This window comes from Trichosurus vulpecula, chromosome 3 (assembly GCF_011100635.1).
Source record: "Trichosurus vulpecula isolate mTriVul1 chromosome 3, mTriVul1.pri, whole genome shotgun sequence".
Taxonomy (NCBI): Eukaryota; Metazoa; Chordata; class Mammalia; order Diprotodontia; family Phalangeridae; genus Trichosurus; species Trichosurus vulpecula.
In genome coordinates, this window is record NC_050575.1 from 224,316,874 (window position 1) to 224,334,255 (window position 17,382).

The window sequence follows — 17,382 nt, forward strand, 5'->3', positions numbered from 1 at the left end:
TTCTCTGGCTCATTTCACAGATAAGGAAGCTGAGGCAAAGAGGGTTAAGTGACTTGCCCAGGGTCACAGAGCTATTAAGTGCCGGAGGCCAGATTTGAACTCACGAAGAAGAGGCTTCCCAATTCCAGGCCCAGCACTCTATCCACAACACCACCTATCTTAGGAGCGGGAAACCTGCAGCCTCCAGGCCACAGGTTCTCCACTCCTGACTAGCTGCTCAAACACCCATGAACTTTTGTCACATATATTTTTTAAAGTATAAATTAAATTTAACAAGGTAGTAGCAAAACCTCTCTATTGGTGTCCCTATCTGCATTTTTTTTCTTGCTTTCTTCTACACTTTAAAAAAAAAAAGTTTTATTGATGCTTTTTTAAAAGGCATGTCTATCACTACCCACAGCCACACGCATACCCTTTAACCACATAGGGGGCAGACCCTCCTTCTCAACAAATCATGCATAGTTCATTCAATGAAACAAATTAATACAAATGTCATTTTTTAGACTGTATAACAGGAGTAAGAGAAGGAAGGAAAAAAAAAAGCACTTTTCCATAATGTTTCTGAAGTGTTTAAGTCTAACATAGTTCCCAAATTATGTCACAGAATGAAAGTGAAAGCATTTTTTTCTAAGCAGTCCTTGATAAAGCAACTTAAAATCATTAACCTTAATTATCTCAATCACTGAAATGAGGATTGAACAAGGAAGATTTTTCTTTTTAACTACTGAAGTTTGATCAATATTTCACCACATCTCCAACAATATAGGAATGAATACACACACACACACACACGCACACACACACACATATGTATATGTATGTGCGCAATGAAAAACTAGGTAGTTGCTGGCTAATGTTGAATGGATATACTCTCCTCCCTTGGCAATTAATCCGTTGTCGTCGTTGTCTTCTTCTTTCTTCCTTCCTCTTTTTTCTTCCTTCTCCTTCTTCTCCTTCTTCTTCTCTCTCATCATAATTATTATTGTTGTTGTTATTGTTGTTACTATTATCACTACACTTCCAGTTACCCAAGTTTACAACCTCAAGTCAAATTAAGAATCAGATTTTTTTCATTTAAAATGGTTTTAGTGGGAGGGCGGAGCCAAGATGGCAGCTGGAAAGCAGGGACTTGCTTAAGCTCTCCCTCAGGTCCCTCCAAACACCTGTAAAAAATGGCTCTGAACAAATTCTAGAGCTGCAGAACCCATGAAATAGCAGAGGGAAGCAGGGCTCCAGCCCAGGACAGCCTGGATGGTGGCTGGGAAGGGTCTATTGCATGGAGGTGGTAGCTGAGTGGAGCATGGCCCAGTGTGGGCCACACCAGGACCAACCAGAAAGGGAGCTGCACAGAACAGGTGGTAGGGCCCTGAATTATTGAGCTGTGGCAGTTATCAGACTTCTCAACCCACAAATGCCAAAGACAACAGAGCAGGTTAGTGGGGAAAACTGCTGGATCAGAGTGAAAGGAGTGCATGGTCAGCACCAGCCCTGGGGGCACAGAAATGGTCCAGTGCTGGGACTGCTCCCAGAGCTCCAGCTGCAGTTGCTTCCAGCCCCAGGCCACCTGCTGGGAGGAATTAAGCTGCCAATCACAGCGGGACTGCAGCGCTTGCTTGGATCTGGGTAGCTATCCAGGTTGGTTGTTCTTGGGGAAGGAGGAGCACTGCTGTGGCAGAGCTTGCTGTGTAGAAGTAGTTCTGAAAACAGCAGCACAGCCCCTCAAGCTTGGGACAAAGTATTCTCTACTCTACAAGCAGTCATACACTGACAGAAAGTTCAAGGGTCAAGTAGTTGGCTGGGAACATGAACAGGCAGTGAAAATGGACTCAGATTCAGACTCAGACTTTGGGAATCTTTTTTTGGTGACAAAGAAGAGAAAAACATACAGCCAGAAGAAGTCAACAAAGTCAAAGAGCCTACATCAAAAGCCTCCAAGAAAAATATGAATTGGTCTCAGGCCATGGAAGAGCTCAAAAAGCATTTGGAAAAGCAAGTAAAAGAGGAAAATTTGGGAAGAGAAACGAGAGTGATACAAAAAAATCATGAAAAACAAGTCAATGACGTGCTAAAGGAGACCCCAAAAAATACTGAAGAAAATAACACCTTAAAAAATAGACTAACCCAAGTGGCAAAAGAGCTCCAAAAATCCAATGAGGAAAAGAATGCCTTTAAAAGCAGAATGGGACAAATGGAAAAGGAGGTCCAAAAGATTACTGAAGAAAATACCACCTTAAAAATTAGATTGGAGCAAGTGGAAGCTAGTGACTTCATGAGAAACCAAGATATTATAAAACAGAACCAAAGGAATGAAAAAATGGAAGACAATGTGAAATATCTCATTGGAAAATCAAATGACCTGGAAAACAGATCCAGGAGAGATAATTTAAAAATTATTGGACTATCTGAAAGCCATGATCAAAAAAAGAGCCTAGATATCATCTCTCAAGAAATTATCAAGGAGAACTGCCCTGATATTCTAGAGCCAGAGGGTAAAATAGAAATTGAAAGAATCCACCAATCGCCTCCTGAAAAAGATCCCAAAAAGAAATCTCCCAGGAATATTGTTGCCAAATTCCAGAGTTTCCAGGTCAAGGAGAAAATACTGCAAGCAGCCAGAAAGAAACAATTTGAGTATTGTGGAAACACAATCAGAATAACTCAAGATCTAGCAGCTTCAAACTTAAGGGACTGGAGGGCTTGGGATATGATATTCCAGAGGTCAATGGAGCTAGGAATAAAACCAAGAATCACCTACCCAGCAAAACTGAGTATCATGTTCCAAGGCAAAATATGGATTTTCAATAAAATAGAGGACTTTCAAGCTTTCTCAGTGAAAAGACCAGTGCTGAATAGAAAATTTGACTTTCAAACACAAGAATCAAGAGAAGCATGAAAAGGTAAATAAGAAAGAGATATCATAAGGGACTTATTAAAGTGGAACTGTTTTGCTTACATTCCTACATGGAAAGATGATGTGTGTAATTCATGAGACTTTTCTCAGTATTAGGGTGGTTGAAGGGAATAAACACATATATAGGTAGAGGGCACAAGGTGAGTTGAATATGAAGGGATGATATCTAAAAAAATAAAATTAAATTAAGGGATGAGAGGGGAATATATTGAGAGAGGGAGAAAGGAGAGATAGAATGGGGTAAATTATCTCACATAACAGTGGCAAGAAATAGCAGTTCATTGGAAGGGAGAAGGGGGCAGGTGAGGGGGAATGAGTGAATCTTGCTCTCATTGGATTTGACTTGAGGAGGGAATAATATACACAGTCAATTGGGTATCTTACCCCACATGAAAGTAGGGGGAATGGGATAAAAAAGTGGGGACAATAGAAGGGAAGGCAGATAGGGGGAAGTAGTAATCAAAAGCAAACACTTTTGAAATGGAACAGGGTCAAGGGAGAAAACTGGATAAAGGGGGATAGGATAGGATGGAGGGAAATATAGTTAGTCTTTCACAACATGACTCTTTATGGGAGTGTTTTGTATAATGATATATGTATAGCCTATGTTGGATTGCTTGCCTTCTTAGAGAGAGTGGGTGGGAAGGGAAGAGGGGAGAGAATTTGGAACTCAAAGTTTTAAAAGCAGATGCTCAAAATAAGTTGTTTTTGCATGCAACTGGGAAATAAGATATACAGGCAATGGGGCACAGAAATCTATCTTGCCCTATAAGAAAGTAAGGGGGAAGAGATGGGGGGAGGAGGGAGAATGGGGTGACAGAAGGGAAGGCTGAGTGAGGAATGGGGCAATCAGAATATATGCCATCTTGGAGTGGGGGGAGGGTAGAAATGGGGAGAAAATTTGTGACTCAAAATCTTGTGGAAATCAATGCTGAAAACTAAAAAATATAAAATAAGAAAGTATGGAGACTCCACAAAAAAAATGGTTTTACTAGTGCCATTAAGCATTTAGGTGCTATTTCATTCACTGCAAATACAAATATTGACATAACTTCATTATCCTCTATTTTTACACTTTGATTTTTATTTCTCTACTTATTAATGATTTGGGACATTTTTCATATGGGTGTTGATAGCTTAGATTTCTTCCATTGAAAATTACCTTTTCACAATTTATCAATTGAGGAATGGCTCTTTTTTCTTATAAATCTGAATCAATTCCTTACTTCTTTTTCTTATAAATATGAATCAATTCCTTATCTATCTCAGAAATGAGACCTTTATGCTGTAATGCTGTTCCGTCCCAGCTGTTTTTTTTTCCTAATTTTAACAGCATTGGTTTTGTTCGTGCAAAAACTTTCTATAGAAAAAAATTCTGCATTTATCTTTTGTGATCCTCTTTCCTTTTCTTGGTCGTGAATTCTTCTAGCCATAGATCTGAATGGAAATTTCTTCCCTGTTCCTCTAACTTGTTTATGATGTCTTCTTTTTCTATTTGTCATATATCCATTTGGAGAACATCTTGTGATATGGCATGATGTGTTACACTAAACCAGAGGTTAACTTGGGATCTATGACCTTTAAAAAATATTTCTGATAATTCTATTTATATGTAATTTATGTGTTTTGCAAGTGTGTACATTTTATTTTATGTATTTTGAAATGTTACACCAAAAAGAGGTACATAGGCTTCACCAGACTACCAAAGGGGTTGATGACATGAAAAAGATTGATAATCCCACATATAAACCTAATTTCTGCCAAAGTGTTTTCTATTTTCCTAGCAATTTTTGTTACATTGAGTCCTTACCCTAGCAGTTGAGGCTTCAGTTTATCAAACAGTATTCTATGTTCATTTGATTCTGTACATTATGTACCTATTTTGTTTGACTGATCAATTCTTTTTATAACCAGTACCAAATCATAAGCAAATTAATATTTCTCCAACTGTTTAGGTCTGTATTTCTGTAAAAAGTGTTTTTTGTTTGCATTCATATATTTCTAGTTTTTTGGGGGTAAGCTACCAAATGCTTCATACATTCTGTAGTTATTTTGTATGAAACTTATTTCTCATTCTATCTCTTCCTGCTGGGTTTTGTTGATAATATACTGAAATGCTGGTGATTTATAGGTATTTATTTCATATCCAGCAGCTTTGCAGAAGTTATTATTTCAATTAATTTTAACTGGTTTTTGGTTTTCTAGATAGTGAGATCTGTAAAAATCAATAATTTCATTTATATTTGTTTATGTTTATTCCTTTGATGGTTTTATTGTTGTGCCTAGTATTTATAATATTTGAAAGAGAAGTATTGATAATGGATGCTTTACCCCTGCACTTATTGGAAAGGCTTCTAATTTTCTCTATTACATAGGTGTGCTCTTGGTTTTAGACACTAGCTACGATATAAAGAAAAATCCATTTACTCTCTGTTTTTTAGTGTTTTTAACAGGAAGAATGTTGGATTTTGTTATCTATAGATGTATTCAGCATTTGTTGATACAACTACATAGTTTTTATTATTTTTATTACTATATGATCTACAAAGTGTATAACTTTGCTTACATTGAACCAATATGCATTCCTTGTATAAATCTAACCTGGCTATAGTGTATAATCTTTTTAATATGCAACATATTTGCTAATATTTAACATTTCTGTATCGATATTCATTAGGGAAATTGGTCTATAGTTTTGTTTTCCCAAAAGTTTGTCACTATTTAGGTATCACTACCATGTTCATATTATATAATAAGGCTGTCTAACCTTAGGTTTTTATTGAAACAACAGACAATATATTTTGATTTGCCATTTTAGTGAGAGGTCTGTGGTAGCTCATCTTCATTTACTAAAGCATTTATGTAAATTTCTATGCTTGTAGGCAAGCCGCATAAATCATAATGCAGGCAACATGAGGCCCAGGGGCTGCAGCATTTTTGGACATCCTTGTTATATAAAATGGTTGCAAGAAGCTCTTATTTTCTAATTTTTGTAAACAACTTATATAATACTAAAATTGTTCTTTGTTTCCTAGAATTCACTTAAAATACATCTAATCCCAGAGTGTCTTTGGGAGTTCATTTATGGACTGTTTAATTTCTTTTACTAAAACGGGATTATTTAATCTATTTCTTCTTCTGTTAATCTGGTTTTTTAAAAAAAATTTTCTACATATTCACCCACTGAATCTAGGTTATGAGTTCTGTTGGCATATAACTGGGCACAATAATTTATCATATTTTCCATTTTTTATCTTCAATTGTCATGAATTCTATTCAATTTTGACACAATTTGGTTTCCTTCAATCTTTTTTTAAAATAAGCTATTACTTTTAAAAAAAACAGTTGCTATCTTTAATTACCAATTCAACTGAGATCATGTTTTTAGTTTTATTAATCTCCTTTTTGAGTTTCAGAATTCCTAATATTTTTAATTGAGGGCTTTCTGATTTTTTGCCTAATTTTTTTTGTTACATACTTATTTATCTGTTCACAACTGTTACAACTTGTTTATCTGTTTTTTTTCTTTTGGTAATGAAAATGTTGAAAAAAATTAAACTGCATACCATAGTGTCTATATTGCCCCATTATTGTTATTTTATTTGATGTGTTCTGGGTTTTTTCCTATGTTTTTTTTTCCTTTATCCATCAATTCTTCAAAACAAAATTATTTAATCTTCAATTAATTTTTTATTCTTTTTTCAATTATTATTGCATTGTGGTCAACCAATAAAGGTTGTTTTGTTTTTCTGCCTTTGTATGTCCTAATACAAGGTTAATTTTTTTAAGGATGCTATATACACAACTGAATTTTATACAAATTCCTTTCTTTTCCCATTCAGTTGCCTACTGATACATGTCATATCAATTTTTCTAAAGTTCTATTCAGAACCCTAACTTCCTTCTTGCTTACTTTTAAGTTAGGTTTCTCGAGGTTTGAAAAGACAGCACTGAGCTCCACCATTATAGTTTTACCATAAAGGCAATGCAATTTGCTGCATATACATTGAGTACTGAATCATTATAAATGATTTCTTAAAGCATAATTCAATTTTCCTACTTGTTACTTTCTATTTTTACTGCAGCTTTGTCTGAAATCATGATTGCTGCCCTTCTTTTCTGAGTTCACCTGAATTGTAATATGCTATGCAAGCCCTTCATTTTAAATCTACAAGAATCTTTATTTTTCAAGTATGTTTTTTATAAACAACATATTGTTGATTCTGTTGATTCATGTTCATCTTCCTTTTTACGGGTATATCAACATCATTCATGTTCAGATATAAAGGAATCAACAGTTCTTCAAATGTGAAAAATTGCTGAATTTCAACTAACCCTTTGTTAACCTATATGAACATGGGCAAATCACTTAATTTTTCTGGGCTTCAGCTTCCTATCTGTAAAGTGATGGAAACGGACAAGATAGCCTCTCAGGTGCTTTTCTAAATCTCAATCTATGACCCTGTATAGACTTTTAGCAACTGTTTACAGTTTAGTCATCCAGAATCTTTTCAAACTTATCCCTCCTTCCCTCCCTACGTTTTGGTCATGTTTCATCCTAAATGCACTTTTTCTTTTCCCTTAAGCCCAACATTAAATCAATTATGAAGTTTTGTCTATTCTGCTTTCACAACTTTTCCTGTGTCTTTTTAACTTCCCCTCCTTTCACATTACTCCCTTCAGGTCGTTTTCACTGCAAAAGCCTCCTAACTGATTTTCCTTTTCTCATCTCTCCATTTTCACATGACTGTCAAATTAATATTGCTAAAACACAAGTCTAATCATACCACCACCCTATTCAATAAGTTTTGGTGCTTCACACTGCCTCTAGAAAATACAAATTTCAATGTTTTATCTTCAAAGTCCTTTATAATCTAGCTCCAACTTATCCTCATGACCTCTGCTTCATATAGGGTAGGTTTCAGTCATAATGGTTCCCTAGCTTGTTCCCATTACCAGCATTCCATCTCCTAGTTTTTGTACAGTCTGTTCTGCCTCTGCACGGCTCCCCCAATATGTACAATTCTTAGTAGTCCTCATTTTCAGCTGCCTTTGTTTAAGCCTATAAATTCTAGAGGTACCTATACTCCCTGAATATTCTCCTGACTTCCAGCCTCCCTCACCCCCCATTCATTAGTACTCTCTCTTCTCCTTAAATAAAATGGTATTTATTCATTCATGCACACTGAATCCCATGGAGAATGCAAATTCCTTGACAGCAGAGACTGTTTTGTTGGTATCTTAGTATCCCCAGTACAATGTCATGAACATATAATAAATGTTTTTAAAAAATTGTTGAATGAAGATATGGTTATGCTTTTGGAACGTTAATTGAGCCTTCCAAAAAGATTTATACAAACCATGCAATAGGAAGATCTTGATATAAAATTACCTTTAGAAAATGAATGACAGATGTGGAGCCAAGATGGGGAGTAGTAAAGGCAGGGACTTGCCTGAGCTCTCCCCCAATCCCCTCCAAATACCATTAAATAATGACTCCAAACAAATTCTAGGGTGGCAGAACCCACAAAAAGAGAGTGAAAAAATTTCCCAGCCCAAGACCACTTAGATGGTCAGCAGGAAAGGTCTATTGTTCCAGGGTGAGAGAGGAATGCCATTCAGTGCAAGCCATGCCAGCACAGACCAGGTCCCAGCAAACCAGGAGCAGGCCTTGGGAATGACAGAATTAGTGACAACAGTGGCGGTTTCCAGACCTCTCAGTCCACAGATGGTAAGGAGAGTAGACAACATGTCAGAAGGAGATTTACAGGGGTCCCTCTGCTGGCAGCAGTGGCAGGACTCTGTTGAATTTTCTACGCTTGGATCTGGGTCACAGTTCTGGGTCTTAGTCCTAGTGAGAGGAGGAGCACTAGCACAGCAGAACTTGTGACTATAGGGGAGCAGGGACCCTGGCCACAGTTTCAGGGTTGAAAAGAGTGCTTGTAGTCCCTCACAAATCAGTACATAGTACAGGAGAGTAGTAAACACACCTCTCTCTAGAGCACACCACCAAGAGCCAAAAATTTACAGGTCCCCAGAATAACCTCTGAAAACAGCTGTACAAAAAAACCTGAAGCTTATAATAGTGCCTCCTCCACTTGAGAAACAGAGCCCCACTGCAGCATAGAGTTAAAAGTCAAGAAATAGGGTGGAAAATGAACAAACTGAAAAAAATTCTGACCATAGAAAGTTACTATTGTGACAAGGAAGATCAAAAATACACACTCAGAAGAAGACAACAAAGTCAAAATTCCTGCATCCAAAGACTCAAAGAAAAATATGAATTGGTCTCAGGCTATGGAAGAGCTCAGAAAGGATTTCAAAAATCAAGTAAGAGAGATAGAGGAAAAACTGGCAAGAGAAATGACAGTGATGCAAGAAAATCGTTTAACAAGAATATCTTGGTAAAAAGGAGGCACAAGAAAATAATACCTTAAAAAACAGAATAGGCTAAATGATAAAAGAGGCACAAAAATCCACTGAAGAGAAGAATGCCCTCAAAAGCAGAACTGGCTAAATGGGAAAGAAAATAAAAAAACCCACTGAAGAAAATAATTCCTTAAAAGTTAGAACCGGGCAACAAGAAGCTAATGACTTGATCAAACATCAAGAAACAATATCAAACAATGAACAGATGGAAGAAAATGTGAAATATCTCATTGGAAAAATAACTGACCTGGAAAATAGATCAAGGAGAGATAATGAATTGCTAGACTACTTGAAAGTCAGGATAGAAAAAAGGGTCTAGACATCACCTTTCAAGAAATTATCAAGGAAAACTGCCCTGATATTCCAGAACCAGAGGGCAAAATAGAAATTAAAAGAATCCACTGATCACCTCCTGAATAAAATAGCAAAATGAAAACTCCCAGGAATATTATAGCCAAATCCCAGACCTCCCAGATCAAGGAGAAAATACTGTAAGCAGCCAAAACTAAACAATTCAAAAATTGTGGATCCACAGAGGATAACACAAGATTTAGCTACATTAAAGGATCAAAGGGCTTGGAATGATATTTCAGAAGGCAAAAGAGCTAGGGTTACAATCAATAATCATCTACCCAGCAAAACTGAGTATAATCCTTCAGAGGAAAAATAGACATTCAATGATGTAGAGGACTTTCAAGTATTCCTGATGAAAAGATCAGCACTGAACAGAAAATATGACTTTCAAATACAACATGTAAACGAAGCATAAAAAGGTAAACAGGAAAGAGAAATCACAAGGGACTTGATAAGGTTAAACTGTTTATATTCCTACACGGGAAAATGATATTTATAACTCCTAAAACATTCTCATTATTAGGGCAGTTAGAAGGAGTATACATAGAAAGCAGAGATGTTAGTTAAATGTGATGGTATGATTATCTAAAAAAAATAAAATAAAGGGATGAGAAAGAAGAATGCACTGGGAGAAGGGGAAAGGAAAAGGTAGAATGGGATAAATTATCTGACATAAAAGAGGCCTAAAAAAGATTCTACAGTGGAGGGGGGAAATGGAGGAATTGAGGAAAGGAGCACATGAACCTTCATCTCATCGGAATTGGCTCAAAGAGGGAATAATGTACACACTCAGTTGGGTGTAGAAATCTATTTTACCATACAGGAAAGTAGGAAGGAAAGAGGATAAGAGAAAGTGGGGAGAAGGGAGCTGATAGAAGGGAGGGCAGTTTGGGAGAGGCAAAAGTCAGAAGCAAAATACTGTTCATAATGGACAGGGTTAAAGGACAAACTAGGATAAATAGAGAAAATTGGATGGAGGGAAATACATAGTTGGTAATCATTCCTGTGAAAACCAACTTTTTACAGTGAGTTTCTCTGATAAAGACTTCATTTCTCAAACATAGAAAACTGAGTCAAATTTATAGAAATAAGAGCCATTCCTCAGATAAATGGTCAAAGTCATGATATAAAAAAGCAGTTTTCAGACAAAGTAATCAAAGCTATCAACAGTCATATAAAAAAGTACTCTAAATCACTATTGATGAGAGAAGTGAAAATTAAAACAATTCTAAGCTACTACCTCACATCTGTCAGATTGGCTAATATGACAGAAAAGGAAAATGACAAATGTTGGAGAGGATGTGGAAAAATTAAAACACTAATGTACCATTGGTGAAGTTGTATACTGATTCAACCATTCTGGAGAGCAATTTGGAACTATGTCCAAAGGTTCTATAAAACCGTGTAGACCCTCTGACTAAGCAACACCACTACTAGGTCTATATCCCACAGAGATGAAAAACAAAAAGGAAAAGGACCTATGTGTACAAAAATATTTATAGTAGTTCTTTTAGTGATGGCAAAGTAGTGGAAAATGAGGAAATGTCTGACAACTGGGGAATGGTTGAACAAATTGTTGTATATGACTGTGATGGAATACTACTGTGCTTTAAGAAATGTTACATTATTGATGGAGTTGTGAACTGATCCAGCCATTCTGGAGAGCTATTTGCCAAAGGGCTATAAAAATGTGTATACCCTTTGACCCAGCAATACCACTTCTAGGGCTGTATCCCAAAGAGATCACACAAGTGGGAAAGGGACCTGTATGTGCAAAAGTATTCATAGCACCTCTTTTTGTGGTAGCAAAGAATTGGAAATCAAGGGGATGCCCATCAATTGGGGAATGGCTAAACAAGTTGTGGTATATGAATGTAATGGAATACTACTGTGCTATAAGAAATGGAGAAGATATGGACTTCATAATAACCTAGAAAGACCTACATGATCTGATGCTGAGTGAGAGGAGCAGAACCAGAACATTGTACACAACCACAGATATATTGATTCTGTGACAACTAACTTTGATAGACTTGGCTCTCCTCAGCAATACAAGGTTCAAAGACAACTCCAAAGAACTCATAATGGAGAGAGCTATCCCCATCCAGAGAAAGAACTATCAAGTCTGAATGCAGACTGAAGCAAACTATTTGCTCTCATTTTTTTTCTTCTCTTTTTTTTTGGCTTGGTTTCTTCTCTCTCATGATTCATGCCACTGGTCATAATTCTTCTTTGCAACTTGACTATTTTGTAAATAAGTTTCATGCAAAGGTATATGTAGAAGATATATCAGATTCCATGCTGTCTTGGGGGATAGGGGGAAGGGGAAGAAAATCTGGAACTCAAAAACATGCAGAACTGAGTGTTATAAGCTAAAAATAAAAAATCCTAATTTTAAAAAAAAGAAATGATGAGCAAGATGATCTCAGAAAAACATGAAAAGACTTACATGAACTGATGCAAAGCGAAATGAGTAGAGCCAGAAGAACACTGTACACAGTAACAAGCAACATGGCATGATGATCTACTATGAATAAATTAGATATTCTCAGTAATACAATGATCCAAGACAATTCTGTAGGACTTATGATGAAAGGTACTGTCCATCTCCAGAGAAAGAACTGGTAGAATCTGAATGTAGATCAAAGATACTTTTTCTTTATTTTTCTTGGGGTTTTTTGGTCTGTGTTTTCTTTTATAGAATGACTTATATGGAAATGTGACTTCTCATGGCGGGGGGGTGGGGGGAAGGAAGGGAGGGAAAGAATTTGGAACTCAAAATTTAAAAAAAAAGAATGTTAAAATTGTTTTTACATATAATTGGGAAAATAAATATTAAATAAGATTTAAAATAAGAAAATTAATGGCTTCTGAAATATCCAGTGAAATTTTGTCATACATTTCTTGCCAAATGGCTCAGATAAGTCAACTGTTTTTTAAGATTAAGTATGTTTCTGCTTTCAAATACAAAATAAGTAGATAACTCTGGTAAGGGGTAGAAAAACTTTGTTATTCAACTTATGCTACAGTACATCTTATGGAATCAAGATTCAGAAACCAAAATATGATGAAAGTCCTTCTACTAGTTTATGAGACAAACAGCAATATGAAACAAGCAACAGTACTTTCCAATGTTACAGTGTTGGTCCAGATACAGTCTGGTATTATGCCAAATTTAGCTCTTTGGCATATCTGTTTGGCAATGCAGCAAGGCCCCTGTATACTAGTCTCTATATTCATCTTACTTTTTTTGACTGCTTCAGATTTCTCCATCTTCTGTACTATGTGAAATGAAACTAATCAGTAAAATATTCAAAAGCAGCACTTTTTGTGGTATCAAAGAATTAGAAACAAAATGAGTAGGCACTGATTTGGGGGTGGCTGAATAAACTATGGTATAGTAATATAATAGAATTTTTTTGCCCCACAGGAAATGAAATGGCTAAAATAACAAAATTTCAAAATATGAAATTGCTAAAGAAGCAAAAAACCACTAATAGCAATGGCTAAGAAAATGAGACTGCTTAGCCAAAAGTTTAATGGCATCAAATTTTTAGTCAATGAGTTTTATAACTTTTTGCTGAAATGAGAGCTTTCTTGCTAGATTCAGAAATAATAAACAGTAAATAATACTTTATTTTACTATGATACTAATAGTTGCTGGTTTTTTCTGACAATCATCACGGTCCACAGTGCGATACAATCAATAGAGAGTCAGCCAGGGTGTCAGGAAAAACTAGGTTCAAACCCTGCCTCTGACACATAACAACAACAGTAACAGCCAATATTTACATAGAAAATAGCTCTAAGGATTACAAAAGATTTTACATATATTGTCTCGTTTGACCCTCAAAACGATTCTTTGATAGGTTCTATTATCAACATTTTGCAAAAGATGATGAGAAGATAGGTCAAGTGATTTGACCACAAACACACAGTTAGGTGTTTGAAGAAGGCTTCAAATCCACATCATCACTGCCCCAAGTCCAGTGCTTTTATCCACTATGATGTGCTGTGAGACCATGTAAATGTCACTTAACCTTCCACTGCACCAGGCAACCTTCTAAAACTAAGTTAGAAATGAATTAGTGATCATATCAGTACAGGAATTTCTTCATTAGGAGTTCTACTAATGAAAACATAAGTCTAGACAAAATAATTGTTTCCCACTGTTTGCAAGAGGCAACTAGGTGGTGCAGTGGATAGTGCACTGGGCTTGGAATCAGGAAGACTCATCTTTATGAGTTTAAATCTGCCCTCAGACATGTACTAGCTATGTGACCCTGGGCAAGTCACTTAACCCTGTGTGCCTCAGTTCCTCATCTATAAATGAGCTGGAGGAAGATATGGCAAATCACTCCAGGGTCTTTATCAAGGAAACCCCAAATCAGGTCATGAAGAGTCAGACACAACTGAACAACAACAAAGAAAGAATGTTTGCGATCTTATTATATAGTAGAAAAACCAGTATGTAGGTATGTGTGTTTGTATCTCTATCTGCATAGATATAGCTATAGACACACACACACCATATACACACACACATACATATACACATACACACATAGTTCAAAAGATTATACTTTCATTTGGAAGAAAATCAAGAATAATCAATATATCTGTCAATATCTGTATGCTTTTTTAAATTTAACATACCAAACATGATACATTATGAATAAAATCAAAATTTTATGATCCTCAACTAACCAAGTCACTAACCCTGCAAAAGGCATGGAAAAATTAAGTTTTATATAACACTGACTTGCCTATACTAGTGTCCATAATCCCCTATTAAATAAGCTATCACACTTTTGCCTGAACACATATACACACATACACACACACACACACACACACAATCTGGAATTTATACTTTTCTAGTCATAAGTTCAGACACTGAAAAGGCCTTTCAAGTAATTTTTCAAGCAATTAAGATGTTAATAACATCTGGACATATTTCCTACTGCACTTATATAATCCATTTCACAAAGAAATGATGTTCGTAGTCATCAGCTATCCTATTCCTACTCATCATGGCTAAAGTTGTAGCAATTATAAAAAACAAAGTTTGCATATGTACAAAATTATTTTTTTTTGCAAAATTACCCAGATATTCTCTTATTACATTCCAGCACTTTGAAAAAAACAGCTTTTAAAAAGTTTTGTTACTATTCTTTCATTGTATAAGTAAAAGATATTTTAAATTATTCATAATGGGAAAACTATTTCATAAATTGGGAAATCACTAAAGTAATAGTTAAAAACATTTTGTTTCAAGTTTTACAAAGGGATATATAGCCTGTGCATTTATCACTTGTTAGTTTTTTTTAAAGAAAAAAACTAATTATCTAGTATTGACTAATCATTTTTTAATATGGGAGGCAGCCTACTGTAAAAGGAAGGGTGCTGGATTTCTTATCAGAGGATTTCTGCCACTTACTATCTCTGTGACCTTGACCAACTCACTTAAACTCTCTGAGTCTCACTTTTTTTAAACTGTAAAAAGGAGGGTTTTGTCCTTCCACCTCTAATATATGATCCATAAATATAACCACTTTAAATTATCCATATTCATGGGTGTAGTCTTGTCTAACCAACATTAATCAAAGAAGTCCATTACACACTTCAGATGGGTGACAGTACTTAAAAATCACTGCTTCTATCTTTCCCTCTAATCTAGACTGTAAGTTACATGGTTTGACCCAAGAAGAAAAGAAGCACAGGAAGGGAAGAGGTAAATGTTAAAAACTATAGTAGTGTCAAGGTTTCACTGTAAAGCTAATGAACATACCTGAAGTAGACACTGTAATGACCCTTAAAGATAACTTTCTGTGCCACTAAAGGTAAAGAAGTAGACAATCTTCTTTATGCTACTACTATTTACTATGATGACAAAGATGACTACTACTAACTAGTATTTGTATAGAGTTTGAAGGTATTCAAAGAGCTTTACATGTCATCTCTTTTGGTCTACTACAAGAGGAAAACTCTAATTTCAATATTCTCTTCTCTCTCCTTTAAAATTTCTGAACCTCTTAAAATCCCACCCTCTGACAGATACTTTGATCATACATGGATGTCTGTGCCATTTGCTACATACTTGTGCTTGCTTTCCCTAATTAAGTTGCAGTGGAAATGGTCATTAAAGGTAATATTTAAGAAAATAGAGGAAAAAGGGAGAAATGCAGAGAAATAAACACAATAAATGTGTGTCAGGAAGGAAGCAGAAAAAGGGAAAAAACAGTGGGAAGGAATACTAAAGAAAGTATCCAGGATGAAGTATAGTAATTAACAACAAAATAGTGAAAATACGACTATACTTCAGACAAACATTTTTTGTTATTTGTTGTGGGAGCAAAGGATCAGTCTAATAATTAACTTTAAAGTTTTTTTTTTTAATTTCTTACCAGAATCATAACTTGGAGGCTTCATATCTCCCTGATTCAACTCTGTCCCATACTTCAACTTGTGGTATTTGGCTCTAACAGAGAAATGAGAAAATATAAACCAACTTAAAATATACTTCGGTGAATTTCGAGATATGTAGTAAGCATCATCTCTAGTACACAGTAGCTCTGATTAAACTCTAATGAAACTTAGAAAAAGTTCATATCCATCCCAATGGAAAAAAAAATCAATCAACAAAAAACTTTTTTGGTGCTAGGGAAACACGAATAATCAATAGGGAAACAAACACGAATAAGACTTGCCCTCCAATCTTAAACAGTTTACAATCTAGTAGGAGAGGTATGGCAAGTATATAAATAATTATAATACAAAATCAGAATATGAGAAATGCATGAGAGGTATAAAGTGTTAATAATAACAAGGAGAGCAGATTCAGAGAAGGCTTATAAAAAAGTCTGCATCTGAGCTGGACCTTGAATGTCTACAAATAAGGATGGGAGGAAGGCATTTCAGGCATATTAGACATCATGAACAAAAACATGAGGCAGAAAATAGCAATATCCAAGTCTTTTGTTAAGAGAAGCTACATGGTTTAATATAAAGAGCATTAGACTTGGAATCTAGATATCATAAATATTTATAGAATTAGAAACAAAAAAATACCGTATTAGTCATGTAGTCTAATCTCCTCAGCTTACAGATGAGGAAACTGAGGCCCTGAAAGAAATGACTTGCCCAAGGTCACAAATATTAGTAAATGGCAATGCTAGAACTTGAATCCAGGTTCTCTGACTTCAAATACAAAGCTATTTCCACTGTACCACTCTCTGCTTCCTATGTGAGTTTAAGTCTTTGCTCTATCCCTTAGCAAACAGTGAGCTGTTGGGAAAATTACTTAACATCTTAGCATCTAATTCTAACATCTACAAAATGGAAGTAATGACACTTGTATTACCTATCTTACTAGGTAGCTGTGAGGAAAGAGATTTGTGTATCATCAAATGCTTTAAAAATGTGGGCTATTTGTTACCACTAAATACTTCAGCGGTATAAAAAAAACGACATATCATAAACTTGTTTCCTGCAATTATTGGTGAAAGATGAACCATACAAACTATCAATGCCAGTATGACTAATTCCACAGTGAAAGGAGGAAAGTTAAGCTTCTTCTGCTGGTCAAACTTGTACAGTAATTGCCAGGATCTACATCAAGTAAGAAATGTAGCTAAAAAGTCAAAACCTTATGGGGGACAAAAAGAGATGACACTATACTCTCTCCT

At 35.5% G+C, this 17,382-nt stretch overlaps 1 protein-coding gene across 2 annotated transcripts in view; it reads right to left on the reverse strand.

Moving 5' to 3' along the window:
* STRN (striatin) overlaps positions 1 to 17,382 on the reverse strand; it is a 150,783-nt gene that overhangs the window by 92,001 nt on the left and 41,400 nt on the right. For both annotated transcript variants that reach the window (XM_036750588.1, XM_036750587.1), the window contains exon 3: positions 16,102 to 16,175. In XM_036750588.1, coding sequence (XP_036606483.1) covers positions 16,102 to 16,175 — 74 coding nt within the window. The remainder of the gene's footprint in view (positions 1 to 16,101; positions 16,176 to 17,382) is intronic.